The sequence below is a fragment of the Abramis brama genome (assembly GCF_963993115.1).
Source record: "Abramis brama genome assembly, chromosome: 4".
Lineage (NCBI taxonomy): Eukaryota > Metazoa > Chordata > Actinopteri > Cypriniformes > Leuciscidae > Abramis > Abramis brama.
The window spans coordinates 58355424-58372833 of record NC_139966.1 but is presented as its reverse complement, the minus strand read 5'-3'; the positions used below and the strand labels follow the sequence as shown (position 1 = coordinate 58372833).

At 38.0% G+C, this 17410-nt stretch overlaps 1 protein-coding gene across 1 annotated transcript in view; it reads left to right on the top strand.

Moving 5' to 3' along the window:
• Positions 1 to 442: 442 nt before the first annotated feature.
• sim1b (SIM bHLH transcription factor 1b) overlaps positions 443 to 17410 on the top strand; it is an 18414-nt gene continuing 1446 nt past the window's right edge. Inside the window, exons 1-11 of the mRNA XM_084111455.1 lie at positions 443 to 603; positions 931 to 1273; positions 8274 to 8371; positions 8728 to 8817; positions 9473 to 9581; positions 10461 to 10546; positions 10635 to 10834; positions 11445 to 11551; positions 12231 to 12378; positions 13920 to 14064; positions 15467 to 15755. Coding sequence (XP_083967581.1) covers positions 1099 to 1273; positions 8274 to 8371; positions 8728 to 8817; positions 9473 to 9581; positions 10461 to 10546; positions 10635 to 10834; positions 11445 to 11551; positions 12231 to 12378; positions 13920 to 14064; positions 15467 to 15755 — 1447 coding nt within the window. The 5' untranslated portion in view covers positions 443 to 603; positions 931 to 1098. The remainder of the gene's footprint in view (positions 604 to 930; positions 1274 to 8273; positions 8372 to 8727; positions 8818 to 9472; positions 9582 to 10460; positions 10547 to 10634; positions 10835 to 11444; positions 11552 to 12230; positions 12379 to 13919; positions 14065 to 15466; positions 15756 to 17410) is intronic.

The window sequence follows — 17410 nt, the reverse complement described above, 5'->3', positions numbered from 1 at the left end:
TAGTTATTGTAGCAATAACTGTAAATCATGCAAAATAACGTGCAATTAACCCTAAACCAAACCCTAATCCTACATGTTAATTATTATTACTCAGTATTTAATTGTATACTGACACCTTAAAAAATGTGTAACCAAAATTTGCACGTGCATAATCGAGATCTAATTCTAATAGATTACATTGGATCTAAATCTGAACTGACCGTATCATTTAAACATAAATATTAATTATAGGCTATATGAAATATCTGTCTATTATAAAAATCATGATCATTTAAGATATAATTTTTTGCATTTTATATACTTGGTTAGTATTAAAGGCTTTAACTTGTTATTGTAGAGTTCGTCAGTTTGTCTTCTCTCGCGCGCGCGCCTTCAGAAACTCTGACCAATGAGCGCGTGAGTGACGGTAAGACTGGACAGCTCGAGCCCGTTTCAGACACACACACACACACACACACGGTACCTGAAGATGAGCTCATGTAGTGAAGATTCCAAGCCGTACAGAATAGAATAGAATAGAATAGAATAGAATAGAATAGAATAGAATAGAATAGATGAACGGTCTGCGAATGTTGTGGAAATATTGATCTCAAACAAAAGCTGGTGAGTATATATCAATTTTAATATGTTTTACTGTGGAATAATAATAATAAAATTAAATAGGCCTACTATAACATTTTGAGTGATCATAATTAGAAGATATAAATGCTAGTTTTGATACAGTAAGATCTGTAACTGTACCGCGTGCCTGTAATCAGTAATACATGAATTACGCGGAATATTATTCAATTCAATTCACATTTATTTGTGCAGCGCTTTTCACAATGTCGTTTCAAATCAGCTTTACAGAAAATGCATGCGTCTACAATTTAGAGTTATGTATTTCATTAATTATGCACATAATTAATCTGCATTTGCGTGTGTTTCTAGCTGGGGAACGGAAGCGCAGTGAGAAAGTTTTGCTGCTGTCTGTCTGAGGCCTGCGCGGGTCAGATGCGCGTCCACGCGGCGGTGTGTGTTCCACCTGTCCGATGAGCTCTGCGTGTCTCGCTGGATGGACTGACACACACACGGGATTTTAACTCTATTAACGCTGAGATGAAGGAGAAATCAAAGACAGCGGCGAGAACGCGCCGGGAGAAAGAGAACAGCGAGTTTTACGAGCTCGCCAAGATGTTGCCGTTACCGTCCGCGATCACATCTCAACTGGACAAAGCGTCCATCATCAGACTGACCAGCAGCTACCTGAAGATGAGACTGGTGTTCCCGCAAGGTCAGAGCCGTTCTTTAACACACATGCACTGAGGGCTTCAGTCCGCGCGCCAAAAATAAAGCGTTTAGTTCCATAACATTCCATTCTGAAATTATTATTCTTCACTCTTAGAAAAAAAAAAAAAATCCCCTTTCTTGAGCCAAAAATTGTTCCTCTTTCGAATCACTGGGAAAACACCCGTTTGGAAACTTTATTTGTAATAATAATATAAAATAATAAGGAACCATTTTAGGCCGGTGCGCGCGCTAGATTTCCTCAAGTTCTTCATGATGTTTCAATTCAACTTATCAGAGTCAGAGGGGAAAATGCTTTGAAATGCCACATTAATTCTTCCGTTTTCTATCATATTATATTTTTCATCAGGCCTAAATTATGACTATTTATGGGTTTTGAAGTGACCTGTCAGATCTGCATTCAAAACGCTTTAAAAATATGGACTAGCACGAAATTAGTGATTTTCTGTCACAGTAACAGTAAAGCTGCATTCACAAGATGTGTTTTTAAAACGTGTATTTTTTGTTTCATTAGGCTATAGCTTGATTAGGTTACACTTTATTTGTATATATTGTCTTGTTTTCCAGTGCAAATATTTAAACATTCTTAAAATCAATATACATTTACACTGCCTGTAAATTATACATAATTACACGCAACTAAGCCCAAACCAAACCGACAATAATTGCGACAATATATTACAACAATATGGTAAGAATGCCAGTTTGCAATATCATGCAGCATAACGGGCTGTTTTTTACAGATAAAAATAACTGGAACATTAAATATAAAAGCGCTCAGTGAACGGAGAACAGCCGAGCTTCTTTCGCGTTTCAGATCGATTTCACTTTACAGGAAATACATCAACTAATGTTCAGATTCTACATGTTTTCCAGTGTGTTTGAAATGCATGGGAATAAAAACACTGTAATTTTCGACACCGCTTGATATTTCGGTTGTTTAAAGCAGGAAAACAAGTCATAAAAAAGGTTGTCGATATTATACTTTGAACCAGTTTTTTTTTTTTTTTTGGTATCTGATTATTTTTAGGAGTGTGAAAGTCACTGACCGTGAGCCTGAAGATAGATAGATAGAGAGAGAGAGAGAGAGAGAGAGAGAGAGAGAGAGAGAGAGAGAGAGAGAGAGAGTGTGTTTGTGAGAGGATGAGTTGCCCTGATCTCTCGCGGTCACGAGCGTGCCTGCGCACTCTGCGCGCTCATTACACCGGGCGCGCGTGAGGCTGTCTGGACTCCGCGAGCACGAGTCACTTAAGAAACAGATGAAATTATAATTGACTTCTTTCTTTGAAGCTATATCTGTGAGAAACATCATTTTCATTAATTAAGCAGCTTATTTTACAGCGATGCCAACACAATTATCAACGTGAAATATGGTAATTAAAGCATTTTGTTTCGGGTGGAAATGTTCGAAGTGTTCGTTACACCGTAATGTTGTTTACATTTACCCAAATCTGTGGAGAATAAATGTTTGATCAGAGTCCCTGCAAAGTCAGATAGCCTTATAAGATTATTAAAATCAAATGACAACAAAAACTCGTATAAATAAAACCACTCAGTTGAAAAACACACTTAATTTTGTGTCCTGCGTTACATTATTTTTCTGTGCCTGCGATTTAATAAACACAATATCTTCACGCTGCCTTTTCACCTTCATATTCATCAGCATTGGAAAAATACAAATGTGGAGGAAACGCAAACTGAATAAAATCCACTCAAGGCCAAAATATAGGCCAATAATAATAGTTATTATTAATAGTAGTAAAATAATATACAGTAATAATGTATTATAATTGCAATAGATGTATTGGGCTAACCTTCGTTCTACATATTCTGTAAAAAAAGAAAAAAAAGAAAATCTGTTTGTTTTTTTACATTTGGTCGTTATAGTCCCCATATATAACTGCAGTGTGCGAATAATTACACTAATGGATCAATTCAGAAACCGGGCAAGAGTCCAGCAGTGTGTTTGTGTGTGTGTGTGTGTGTGCGTGTGCGAAAGAGAGAGAGAGTGTGTGCGTGTGTGTCTGCGTGTGTGCGTGAATGTGTGTGTTTGTTTGTGTGTGTGTTTAGGCCTACACGTGGCATATCCAGGCTTGTGTGTATTAACATGTCAGTCACGTGATTTGCGCGTGTTTGCGGCGGATGTCCGTGATTTGCTTTCCCGACAGCACTGTTTGTTCACGAGCTTAGATTCACTCACACTATCGATAAAATTACTCTCGCTCTCTCTCTCGCTCTCACACACACACACACACACACACACACACACCATTTATCACAGAGCTAAGAATGTTATAATAAGGATTATTATGAGTACATTATCCAATTACAGATAATAACAATGAAATTATTATTATGATATTTTATAAAATATTATAAAAGGTTTGAATTAAAAACAGATTCAATTATAGCTGCATGTAAGTTGAATATGAAATATACCAAAGTGCACAAAAACCGCTAAATTCTCCAACTGTGTGATTATGGGTTATTATGAAGGTGTGTGTGTTGATGTCTGTAGTTATTGATGAAGGTGTGTGTGCTGATGTGTGTAGTTAGTGATGAAGGTGTGTGTGTTGATGTTATTGATGAACGTGTGTGTGTTGGTGTCTATAGTTATTGATGAAGGTGTGTGTGTTGATGTTATTGATGAACGTGTGTGTGTTGGTGTCTATAGTTAGTGATGAAGGTGTGTGTGCTGATGTTATTGATGAACGTGTGTGTGTTGGTGTCTATAGTTATTGATGAAGGTGTGTGTGCTGATGTTATTGATGAACGTGTGTGTGTTGGTGTCTATAGTTATTGATGAAGGTGTGTGTGTTGATGTTATTGATGAACGTGTGTGTGTTGGTGTCTATAGTTATTGATGAAGGTGTGTGTGCTGATGTCTGTAGTTATTGATGCAGGTGTGTGTGTTGATGTCTGTAGTTAGTGATGAAGGTGTGTGTGTTGGTGTCTATAGTTATTGATGAAGGTGTGTGTGTTGGTGTCTGTAGTTATTGATGAAGGTGTGTGTGTTGATGTCTGTAGTTATTGATGAAGGTGTGTGTGTTGGTGTCTGTAGTTATTGATGAAGGTGTGTGTGTTGGTGTCTGTAGTTATTGATGAAGGTGTGTGTGTTGGTGTCTGTAGTTATTGATGAAGGTGTGTGTGTTGGTGTCTGTAGTTATTGATGAAGGTGTGTGTGTGTTGATGTCTGTAGTTATTGATGAAGGTGTGTGTGTTGATGTTATTGATGAAGGTGTGTGTGCTGATGTTATTGATGAAGGTGTGTGTGCTGATGTCTGTAGTTATTGATGAACGTGTGTGTGTTGGTGTCTATAGTTAGTGATGAAGGTGTGTGTGCTGATGTTATTGATGAACGTGTGTGTGTTGGTGTCTATAGTTATTGATGAAGGTGTGTGTGCTGATGTTATTGATGAACGTGTGTGTGTTGGTGTCTATAGTTATTGATGAAGGTGTGTGTGTTGATGTTATTGATGAACGTGTGTGTGTTGGTGTCTATAGTTATTGATGAAGGTGTGTGTGCTGATGTCTGTAGTTATTGATGCAGGTGTGTGTGTTGATGTCTGTAGTTAGTGATGAAGGTGTGTGTGTTGGTGTCTATAGTTATTGATGAAGGTGTGTGTGTTGGTGTCTGTAGTTATTGATGAAGGTGTGTGTGTTGATGTCTGTAGTTATTGATGAAGGTGTGTGTGTTGGTGTCTGTAGTTATTGATGAAGGTGTGTGTGTTGGTGTCTGTAGTTATTGATGAAGGTGTGTGTGTTGGTGTCTGTAGTTATTGATGAAGGTGTGTGTGTTGGTGTCTGTAGTTATTGATGAAGGTGTGTGTGTGTTGATGTCTGTAGTTATTGATGAAGGTGTGTGTGTTGATGTTATTGATGAAGGTGTGTGTGCTGATGTTATTGATGAAGGTGTGTGTGCTGATGTCTGTAGTTATTGATGAAGGTGTGTGTGTTGATGTCTGTAGTTATTGATGCAGGTGTGTGTGTTGATGTCTGTAGTTAGTGATGAAGGTGTGTGTGTTGGTGTCTATAGTTATTGATGAAGGTGTGTGTGTTGGTGTCTGTAGTTATTGATGAAGGTGTGTGTGTTGATGTCTGTAGTTATTGATGAAGGTGTGTGTGTTGATGTCTGTAGTTATTGATGAAGGTGTGTGTGTTGATGTCTGTAGTTATTGATGAAGGTGTGTGTGCTGATGTCTGTAGTTAGTGATGAAGGTGTGTGTGCTGATGTTATTGATGAAGGTGTGTGTGCTGATGTCTGTAGTTATTGATGAAGGTGTGTGTGCTGATGTCTGTAGTTATTGATGAAGGTGTGTGTGTTGGTGTCTGTAGTTATTGATGAAGGTGTGTGTGTTGGTGTCTATAGTTATTGATGAAGGTGTGTGTGTTGGTGTCTATAGTTATTGATGAAGGTGTGTGTGTTGGTGTCTGTAGTTAGTGATGAAGGTGTGTGTGTTGATGTTATTGATGAAGGTGTGTGTGTTGGTGTCTATAGTTATTGATGAAGGTGTGTGTGTTGGTGTCTATAGTTATTGATGAAGGTGTGTGTGTTGGTGTCTGTAGTTAGTGATGAAGGTGTGTGTGTTGGTGTCTATAGTTATTGATGAAGGTGTGTGTGTTGGTGTCTATAGTTATTGATGAAGGTGTGTGTGTTGGTGTCTATAGTTATTGATGAAGGTGTGTGTGTTGGTGTCTATAGTTATTGATGAAGGTGTGTGTGTTGGTGTCTGTAGTTAGTGATGAAGGTGTGTGTGTTGATGTTATTGATGAAGGTGTGTGTGTTGGTGTCTATAGTTATTGATGAAGGTGTGTGTGTTGGTGTCTATAGTTATTGATGAAGGTGTGTGTGTTGGTGTCTGTAGTTAGTGATGAAGGTGTGTGTGTTGGTGTCTATAGTTATTGATGAAGGTGTGTGTGTTGGTGTCTATAGTTATTGATGAAGGTGTGTGTGTTGGTGTCTATAGTTATTGATGAAGGTGTGTGTGTTGGTGTCTGTAGTTAGTGATGAAGGTGTGTGTGTTGATGTTATTGATGAAGGTGTGTGTGTTGGTGTCTATAGTTATTGATGAAGGTGTGTGTGTTGGTGTCTATAGTTATTGATGAAGGTGTCTGTGTTGATGTTATTGATGAAGGTGTGTGTGTTGGTGTCTATAGTTATTGATGAAGGTGTGTGTGTTGGTGTCTATAGTTATTGATGAAGGTGTCTGTGTTGATGTTATTGATGAAGGTGTGTGTGCTGATGTCTATAGTTATTGATGAAGGTGTGTGTGCTGATGTCTGTAGTTAGTGATGAAGGTGTGTGTGTTGATGTTATTGATGAAGGTGTGTGTGTTGGTGTCTATAGTTATTGATGAAGGTGTGTGTGTTGGTGTCTGTAGTTATTGATGAAGGTGTGTGTGTTGGTGTCTATAGTTATTGATGAAGGTGTGTGTGTTGGTGTCTATAGTTATTGATGAAGGTGTGTGTGTTGGTGTCTGTAGTTATTGATGAAGGTGTGTGTGTTGGTGTCTGTAGTTATTGATGAAGGTGTGTGTGTTGGTGTCTGTAGTTATTGATGAAGGTGTGTGTGTGTTGATGTCTGTAGTTATTGATGAAGGTGTGTGTGTTGATGTTATTGATGAAGGTGTGTGTGCTGATGTTATTGATGAAGGTGTGTGTGCTGATGTCTGTAGTTATTGATGAAGGTGTGTGTGTTGATGTCTGTAGTTATTGATGAAGGTGTGTGTGTTGATGTTATTGATGAAGGTGTGTGTGTGTTGATGTCTGTAGTTATTGATGAAGGTGTGTGTGTTGATGTTATTGATGAAGGTGTGTGTGTGTTGATGTCTGTAGTTATTGATGAAGGTGTGTGTGTGTGTTGATGTCTGTAGTTATTGATGAAGGTGTCTGTGTTGATGTTATTGATGAAGGTGTGTGTGTTGGTGTCTATAGTTATTGATGAAGGTGTGTGTGCTGATGTCTGTAGTTATTGATGAAGGTGTGTGTGTTGATGTTATTGATGAAGGTGTGTGTGTTGGTGTCTATAGTTATTGATGAAGGTGTGTGTGCTGATGTCTGTAGTTAGTGATGAAGGTGTGTGTGTTGATGTTATTGATGAAGGTGTGTCTTGGTGTCTGTAGTTATTGATGAAGGTGTGTGTGTTGGTGTCTGTAGTTATTGATGAAGGTGTGTGTGTTGATGTTATTGATGAAGGTGTGTGTGCTGATGTCTGTAGTTACTGATGAAGGTGTGTGTGCTGATGTCTGTAGTTATTGATGAAGGTGTGTGTGTTGGTGTTATTGATGAAGGTGTGTGTGTTGGTGTCTGTAGTTATTGATGAAGGTGTGTGTGTTGGTGTTATTGATGAAGGTGTGTGTGTTGATGTTATTGATGAAGGTGTGTGTGTGTTGATGTTATTGATGAAGGTGTGTGTGTTGATGTCTGTAGTTATTGATGAAGGTGTGTGTGCTGATGTTATTGATGAAGGTGTGTGTGTTGGTGTCTGTAGTTATTGATGAAGGTGTGTGTGTTGGTGTCTGTAGTTATTGCTGAAGGTGTGTGTGTTGATTTCTGTAGTTATTGATGAAGGTGTGTGTGCTGATGTTATTGATGAAGGTGTGTGTGTTGGTGTCTGTAGTTATTGATGAAGGTGTGTGTGTTGGTGTCTGTAGTTATTGATGAAGGTGTGTGTGTTGGTGTCTGTAGTTATTGCTGAAGGTGTGTGTGTTGATGTTATTGATGAAGGTGTGTGTGTTGATGTCTGTAGTTATTGATGAAGGTGTGTGTGTTGGTGTCTGTAGTTATTGCTGAAGGTGTGTGTGTTGGTGTCTGTAGTTATTGATGAAGGTGTGTGTGTTGGTGTCTGTAGTTATTGCTGAAGGTGTGTGTGTTGGTGTCTGTAGTTATTGATGAAGGTGTGTGTGTTGGTGTCTGTAGTTATTGCTGAAGGTGTGTGTGTTGGTGTCTGTAGTTATTGCTGAAGGTGTGTGTGTTGGTGTCTGTAGGATTGGGGGAAGTGTGGGGTCGAGCCAGATCTGCAGATAACACTGCGCAAGAGCTCGGATCGCATTTACTCCAGGTAATAATCAGCAAGATGCTCCAGGTAATATTACGACTTTTTTATTATTATCATTGCTTTAATAATTGAGAAATATTGCAGGAAATGTTTTACATGTAAATAATAACAACGGTTACACTATTTTAAAGTGTCATTGTTACATTGTAACTATATGAGTGATATTAATCAACTACATGTACTTACTATAGGGTTAGGGTTTGGTTGAGGGTTAGCTGCATGTAATTATGCATGATTTACTGTTATTACTATGGTAAGTACATGTAACATATGTAACAAGGACACTGTAAAACACGCATGCCTGGTTCTCAGTGTCTAACGAAGCTTCTTCGCAGATTGTTCTGTGTTTCTGTCATGACCTGTCTGATGTTCTTGATCTGCAGACGTTAGACGGGTTTATATTTGTAGTTGCTGCAGACGGAAAGATCATGTATATTTCTGAGACGGCGTCGGTTCATCTGGGACTTTCACAGGTGAAGAACACACTAACATCTGACGGCTGCCATGCTTCATATGTGTGTGTGTGTGTGTGTGTGTGTGTGTGTGTGACCCTGGATCACGTCACCAGTCTCGAGTCGCACGGGTATATCTGTGGCAATAGCCAACAATACATTGTATGGGCCAAAATTATAGATTTTTCTTTTATGGCAAAAATCATGAGGATATTAAGTAAAGATCATGTTCCATGAAGATATTTTGTAAATTTCCTACCGTAAATATATAAAACATTTATTTCTGTGAGTGAATGCAGCACAATCGCCAATAGAAATGCACAACTTTAAAGGAGATTTTCTCAATGTTTTGATTTTTTTGATCCCTCAGATTCCAGATTTACAATAGTTTTATCTCGGACAAATATTGTCCTATCCTAACAAACCACACATCAATGGAAAGCTTATTTTTCAGCTTTCAGATGATATATAAATCTCAATTTCAAAAAATTGACCCTTGTGACTGGTTTTGTGGTCCAGGGTCACAAATATATATATCATTGGAGGATTATGTGTTTGTTCGGAACTGTGGCACTATGGACGCTTGTTTCCGCCACAATAAAATATTTTTAAAAGATAATTGCGAATTTTTATCTCACAATTGCTCCAGTAGAATTACAGAAGTCCTTTCACACAGGTAGAGTTGACGGGAAACAGTATTTATGAATATGTTCATCCGGCCGATCATGACGAGATGGCGGCGGTCCTGACGCCACAACCGTCATATCACACACACTTCGTCCAAGGTAAGAGACCAGACTCGGTTTGCACATTCACTCTATCTAGAACAACAGAGAATTTCCCACACAGTTCTAATTGGTCGATGTCTTGTTATGGAGGCGGGCATATGCAAATGAATTAGCCCATGTGACATCAAAGATCCTGCAGTGTCGAAACGAGCCGTGTTTTTGAGCTTGATTAAATACTGCTTTGTTTATAATGAAGAGGATGTTTTAAGCTCTGAAACTTGCAGAATCTTTTAATGGTACAAACACTTCTTATATGTCAAAAGATCATGGCAAATCTCATTTCTCATGTCATGACTCCTTTAATAATGTTATAAGACCGTTCTATAAATGTTATTAAAACATTGTTTTATCTTAAAGTCCCCCTGTTGTCAATCATTTTATCCCTTAAAACTCGTCTTTGATCACCAGAATGACATATTTTAAAGTTTTTTAATTGAAAAATAGTTCTTCATGTCGCAAAATATCTTGACTGTAACTCGACACCCTTGCATCCTTTAGTATGCGCGGTTCTATGAATATGCAAATGAGCCCCGCCTCCACTCACTCACTCAGCTCAGAGATCCACTGGTTGACGATCACACGTTGATCTGATTGGTTACAAGGTAGTTTGTGACGTCAGAAACACCAGCGATTTCAAAGCGTGTTTTTGAGACTGTCTTTGGTTCACTGCAGTTTTAAGGAGGAAATACTCAGCAATGGAGTCGACTTATGAATTTACACATGGTTTGTCTTAAAGCATAAACCACATTAAAAGCTGGATTTACACCACAGGGAGACTTTAACATTTAGTAAAGGTTTATGGGAGCGTTTCCTGATAACCCGAACCCTTAAAAAAAAAAAAACCCAGTCAATGAATGTGAATTTTCCTCATTTTAGAGTACGAAGTTGAGCGATCATTCTTCTTGAGGATGAAGTGTGTTTTGGCCAAACGTAACGCCGGGCTCACGAGTGGAGGATATAAGGTACAGTTTTATTAATATTTTGAGTTAGGTTTTAGTTAGACGCATTATCTAACACTAGACACTAACAGAGTTGACCTTTGACCCTCAGGTGATCCACTGCAGTGGGTATCTGAAGATCCGGCCGTTCGGTCTGGACTCGTCTTTGTTCGACGGCTGTTATCAGAACGTGGGTCTGGTGGCGGTCGGACACACTTTACCGCCCAGCGCCGTCACCGAGATCAAGCTTCACAGCAACATGTTCATGTTTCGGGCCAGTCTGGATATGAAGCTCATCTTCCTGGACTCGAGGTAATATACAGGACACACACCGTTACACCGGTAAAAATCAGCGTTTCTGTCTCGTTTTCCAGTGCAAATATCGACACATTCTTAAATCAAAATGAATTGACTCTGGAATGTTTCAGTTGGATGTTCGTTTTTAAATGTAACGGTTTTTAAATGTTTCTACTTGTTTCAGAACATTCAGATTCAAAAGTAACGTTCCATAATGTTTGAAGAATGATACAATGTTACTGTTCAAGAAAAAAAAATCTTATTTCTTGGGATATTTTTTTGTTAGCTTGTAAAGTTTTGTTTTCTGAAAAATGCATCAAAATGAAGTGAGTTTGTGTTTAAAACTAGAGCAAATATCTGACAATAGAGTCAGTAAAATAATCCTGTTTTCTCTCTGAATTTTCTGACTCCATTGTTAGATATTTGTTCTTGTTTTAAACACAAACTCACTTCATTTTGATGATTTTTCACATCTTCATATCTTCAGTCATTCTTCTTCTCCAGTAAATGCATCTTGATTGAAGAATGTCCAGATATTAGTGCTGGAAAACGAGACAGAAACTCTGAGGAAGAACGTGACTGGTTTCACGGTCAGCGCTGATTCTTGTTGTTCTGTGTCTATAAGGGTTTCAGAGCTGACAGGATATGAACCACAGGACCTGATTGAGAAGACCCTGTATCATCACGTGCACAGCTGTGACAGTTTCCACCTGCGCTGCGCTCATCACCTCCGTGAGTCTTCATAATACAGTAAAACATACTGTAAACATACTGTTATTTACTTCTAATGAACTACTGTTATTCATATATATATATACTGTATATATATCGCGTCGGAGGATTATATGCTTGTTCGGAGCATATGACTGTGGCACTATAGAAGCTTGTTTCCGCCACAGAATTAAACATTTTAAAAGATAATTGCGACATTTTATCTCACAATTCTGACTTTATTTCTCAGAATTGCAACAAATAAAGTCAGAATTGCGAGATATAAAATCAGAATCGCAAGATATAAAGTCAGAATTGCGAGTTATAAACACAAATGTGAGAAATAAACTCGCAATTCTGACTTTATCTCGCAATTCTGACTTTATAACTCCCAATTGCGTGATATAAAGTCAGACTTGCAAGAAAAAAAGTCAGAATTGTGAGATAAAAAGTTGCAATTACCTTTTTTATGTTTTATTCTGTGTCAGAAACAAGCTTCTATAGTGGCACAGTGTGATGGAGAGTTTATATATATACATATATACTGTATATATAGAGCATCTGATGGACCTTCTCTTCTAAGAGTGTAACAACATTATCTAATGGGAGCTTTTTGTAAAGTGAAACATGAGCCATTTAAGAGCAGTTTAATGTTTCATACATGTGATCTCTGTGTGTGTGTGTGTGTGTGTGTGTGCAGTGCTTGTGAAAGGACAGGTCACCACGAAGTATTACCGCTTCTTGTCGAAACACGGCGGATGGGTTTGGGTTCAGAGTTACGCCACAATCGTCCACAACAGCCGCTCGTCTCGACCGCACTGCATCGTCAGCGTCAATTACGTCCTCACGTGAGTCGCACGTTCACAACACACACTCCTCACACACACACCTCACACACACACCAGTGTCCGGGAATCAAGCACCTGTGGAAAAAGTGGGAAAGCGACAGTATTTCAGGAGATTTCAGTCATTTACTCCATTTGTGGAGATGCGTTTAACTTTATGATGTATGAACACGTCTTCACACACCAAATTTGAATATGCATTTATGCAAATGAGATTTGAAAGCTGCAGATTTTTAGTTCATATAAAAGAGCTTAAGTTTTGGCATCAAATGGACGTGTTCTGATGTCATGATGAACTCTTATTTCAAGTGCGGGGTCAAACTGAGGTCGTCTGAAACTCACAGTTCAACATCAACATCAGAAATGATGAAAAACCTGCGTCTCATTAAACAAACGTACATGTTCCTGATAAGAGCCGAATAAAGGCTGTTTACTGTCTGTCCCAGTCCGCTCAGGGGTTCAGACAGAGGCTGCGGGGTCAAAGGTCACCAACACAAAACCACAGGTGTGAAATCAGTGAGAGCTCAAGCGCTCAGGGGTCAGGGGTCACGACTGCCACAGTCAGTGACATCATCATAATAACATGAGGGCTTACGCTTTATAACACTGATCCTTTATTAATGAATAACTACAGGATCACACGAGTAACGCTCTATTAACACTCCAGTAACTACATTAACTAACAACAAACTCTGATTAATGAATTAGTGAGTGATATTGCTCAGTTTAATGAGGCAGTTCACTATTAGATAATCAATAACTAATATTTTTTTCATAGAGAACTACTATATACAGGTTCATAATTAATAATGTATTATATAAGGTAGGTAACGGGAACCCATTAGTGATGACTAAAGTGTTAATACATTTTTCTAAAGGAACTACTCATTATTTGGATCAGTATTTTAAAAAATGATTAATAAATTATTTAAAAATTAAAGAATTTATTTAATTGATAAATTAATATCAATAATAATAATAATAATGTATTTTATAAGGTAGGTAATGGGAACACACTAGTAATGACTAAAATGTCACCAAATGTGTCCGATGGAAGGAATTAATATTCAAAATCTTTCAATAATCTCAAAAGCGCACAATAACTTCAGTCAATATTTGGGAGTTATCATGTTTTCACTTTAGATACTGATCCAGATTATGAGAAGTTCCTTTAGAAGGATGAAGTGACACTCGAGTCGTTACTATTGGGTTACGTTACCTAATACTATAATACTTTTATTTATAATACTATAAATGATACATTATTAATGTTAATTATGAACCTGTATATAGTAGTTCTCTGAGAGATATGAAAAATATTAGTTATTGATTATCTAATAGTGAACTGCCTCATTAAACTGAGCGCTATCACTCACTAATTCATTAATCAGAGTTTGTTGTTAGTTAATGTAGTTACTGGAGTGTTAATAGTGCGTTACTCGTGTGATCCTGTAGTTATTCATTAATGAAGGAACAGTGTTATAAAGTGTTAACACATGAGTGTGTGTGTGTGTGTGTGTGTGTGTATGTGTGTGTGTGTTTAGGGACACTGAATATAAAGGCCTGCTGCTCTCGCTGGACCAGTTGAATCCCAGTAAACCGGCGTTCCCGTACACGAACCATCAGGAGCGCGAGGACAAACCTCCGGTGTCCAACAGGAGCAAGATCTCGGTTTCTCCTTACTCACAGGTGTCACACACTCTCACACACACACTCTCACACACACTCACACACACTCTCACACACTCTCACACACAATCTCACACTCACTTACACACACTCTCACACACTCACACACACTCTCACACACTCTCACACACACGCTCACACACTCTCACACTCTCTTACACACTCTCACACACTCACACACACTCTCACACACACACTCACACACACTCTCACACACTCTCACACACACACTCACACACACTCTCACACACTCACACACACACTCTCACACACACTCTCACACACACACTCTCACGCACTCTCACGCACTCTCACACACACACTCACACACACTCTCACACACACTCTCACACACTCACACACACTCTCACACACTCTTACACACACGCTCACACACTCTCACACTCACTTACACACTCTCACACACACTCTCTCACACACACTCTCACACACTCTCTCACACACACTCTCACACACACTCTCACACACTCACACACACACTCTCACACACACTCTCACACACACTCTCACGCACTCACACACACACTCTCACACACACACACACTCACACACACACTCACACACACACTCTCACACACACTCCCACACACTCACACACACACTCTCACACACACTCTCACACACACTCTCACGCACTCTCACACATACACTCACACACACTCTCACACACACACTCACACACACACTCACACACACTCTCACACACTCACACACACTCTCACACTCTCTCACACACACACTCTCACACACACTCACACACTCTCTCACACACACACTCTCACACACACTCTCTCGCACACACACACACACACACACACACTTCAACATTTCTCACATTATCAGTTTATTCGCTATAGTTTAGAGAATGGTAATAAAATATGAGCAGAACTCAGTTGATATTTGACTGGTTTTGTCCGTCCTTCTGTTAGACTGTCTCACACATGAATTATGTTGAATATCTGTCAGCTGTTAAATTTAACTACACAATTAGATAATACCAGTTTAGCTCAACCAATCACCAAGCAATGCTTCATTTTGTTCAGTCTGTGTGTAAAAAGAGCATTAGCAATTAAAGACAAAACACACTTCAGCAAAACATGATCAGGACAAAGTGTCCGAATCAGTTTCAGTCCTAAAGTGTTACTGGTAGTCACTGAATGAAGAATATTTGTGTGTAATATGTCACAGTTTACTTTATTTTGCTCTCCTCACTTACATAAATTGATTTTATAATTAAACAGTGCACACGCATATATTATATAAACAAACTTATTTCTGAATAATTGTTGGTTTGACATGGGAGCGCATGTACATTTAAACCAAACATTATTCAGACACCAGATATCATTTTGGATATTGTTTTTCACTGTTGTGTGTTCAGCAGTTCTCGGGTTTCCCGCCGGATCGCTCGGACTCGGATCACGACAGCCAATGGGACGGCAGCCCTCAGACTGACTCCGCCTCCCCGCAGCGAGCGGATCCGGGCGACCCGTCAGAACCGGCGGGAGTTTCGCTGTGTTACGGCCTCTCTCAGGCTGACGTGATGCACATGACCTCACACACCACACACACACACACACACACGCCGGTGTGTGATCAGGGAGGGCGTTACGGGAGAGAGGGATGGTGGGACGCCCCGCGAGACGGAAGAGCGTTTCATCATGCTCACGGTCAGTCGTGTAAAACGTGTCACATGATCCTCCAGAAATCTCTCTGACTCTGATATGTTGATTTGCAGCTTTTCTGATAAAAAAAAAAAAACAGTCAGTTTGTGGAAACCATGATCGTTTATAGAAGTCCTTAATACTGAGAAAGTTCAAAGAAATGTTTTATTTAATGTGTCCTTGCTGGGAATCATAATCTTTCATCAAAACATCTTTTACATGATGTCATCTTGGCCACGTGTTAATTGGGACACTGGTGTTTAGGCATTGTTCCCTATAAAGTGATTGATATTCATATTTATATTTAAACTACGGCTGGGCAATGATTAATCACTTAAAAGTTTGTGTTTACATATTATATGTGTGTGTACTGTGTATAATTATTTTGTAAACATAAATACACACACATGTATGGATATATTTAAGAAATATTTGCATGTATATACTGTATATATTTATATATAATTTATATAATATATAAATATAAATATTTTGTGTGTAAATAACATATTTTTTTAACAATATATACATGCACGTGTGTGTATTTATATATACAAAATAATTATACACAGTACACACACATATATTATGTAAAAGTTTTGTCGTCAAAATCACAAAATCGTGATTAATCGTTGCACAGCATTAATATAAACACTTTTTTTTTTTATTACCATTTATTCACAACTTTAATTGTAAACAATTACTTAATGCACTCTAACACGCAGATGATGGAATAAAAATATACGTATAAATATATATATATATATATATATATATAAACACAAAACTTCAGAATCATTCATCAGTGACTTTCAGCACACAGATATTCACACACACACACACACACACACACACACACACGAGAAGCGAGATGAGTGTAAATGAAGGAAGAAGGAGGGACTGTCCTGCTTATTTCAGAACGGATCTGCTGAATCATAAATCAATGGAAATATGAAGGAAAATCCCGTTTATGACTCTCGTTCCTGTTTACAGCAGAAACACTCGCAGGTCAAATCTAAAATTAAGTCTATGGATCCCATATCTGCCAGATTAGAAAAAATCTTGCTTTGGAAAATTATAATTATGACATAAATCTAAATTATGACATAGCCTACTAAATCAAAATTATGAGATTAAAAAAAATGAAATTATGAGAACAAAATTAAAAACTATGACAGTCGAAATTTTGACAGTCAGAACTTTTATGTCAGTTATGATGAAAAATGTCAAAATTATGAGATTGACATACTAAATCATAATTATGAGATTAAAAATTGTCATCATTATGACATAAAAAGTAGAAATTGAGATAAAGTTGAAATTATGACATACTAAGTAATTATGAGATCAAGTCAATTTTGAGATTAAATTATGAGGATCAAATTCAAAACTCTGACCAAAAGTCGAAATTTTGATAGTCATCATTTTATGTCAGTTATGACATAAATGTCAAAATTATTAGACCATCAAAATTATGAGATATAAATCAGAATTATAAGATTTAAAAAAATTACACTATGAGAAAGTCGAAATTATGACACTAAATCATAATTATGAGATTTTTTTTTAAGTATGACAAAAAATGTAATTATGACACTGAGATTTGAAATTGACACATCAAGTCACAATTATGAGATACAAAGTAAATTTTGATATGAAAA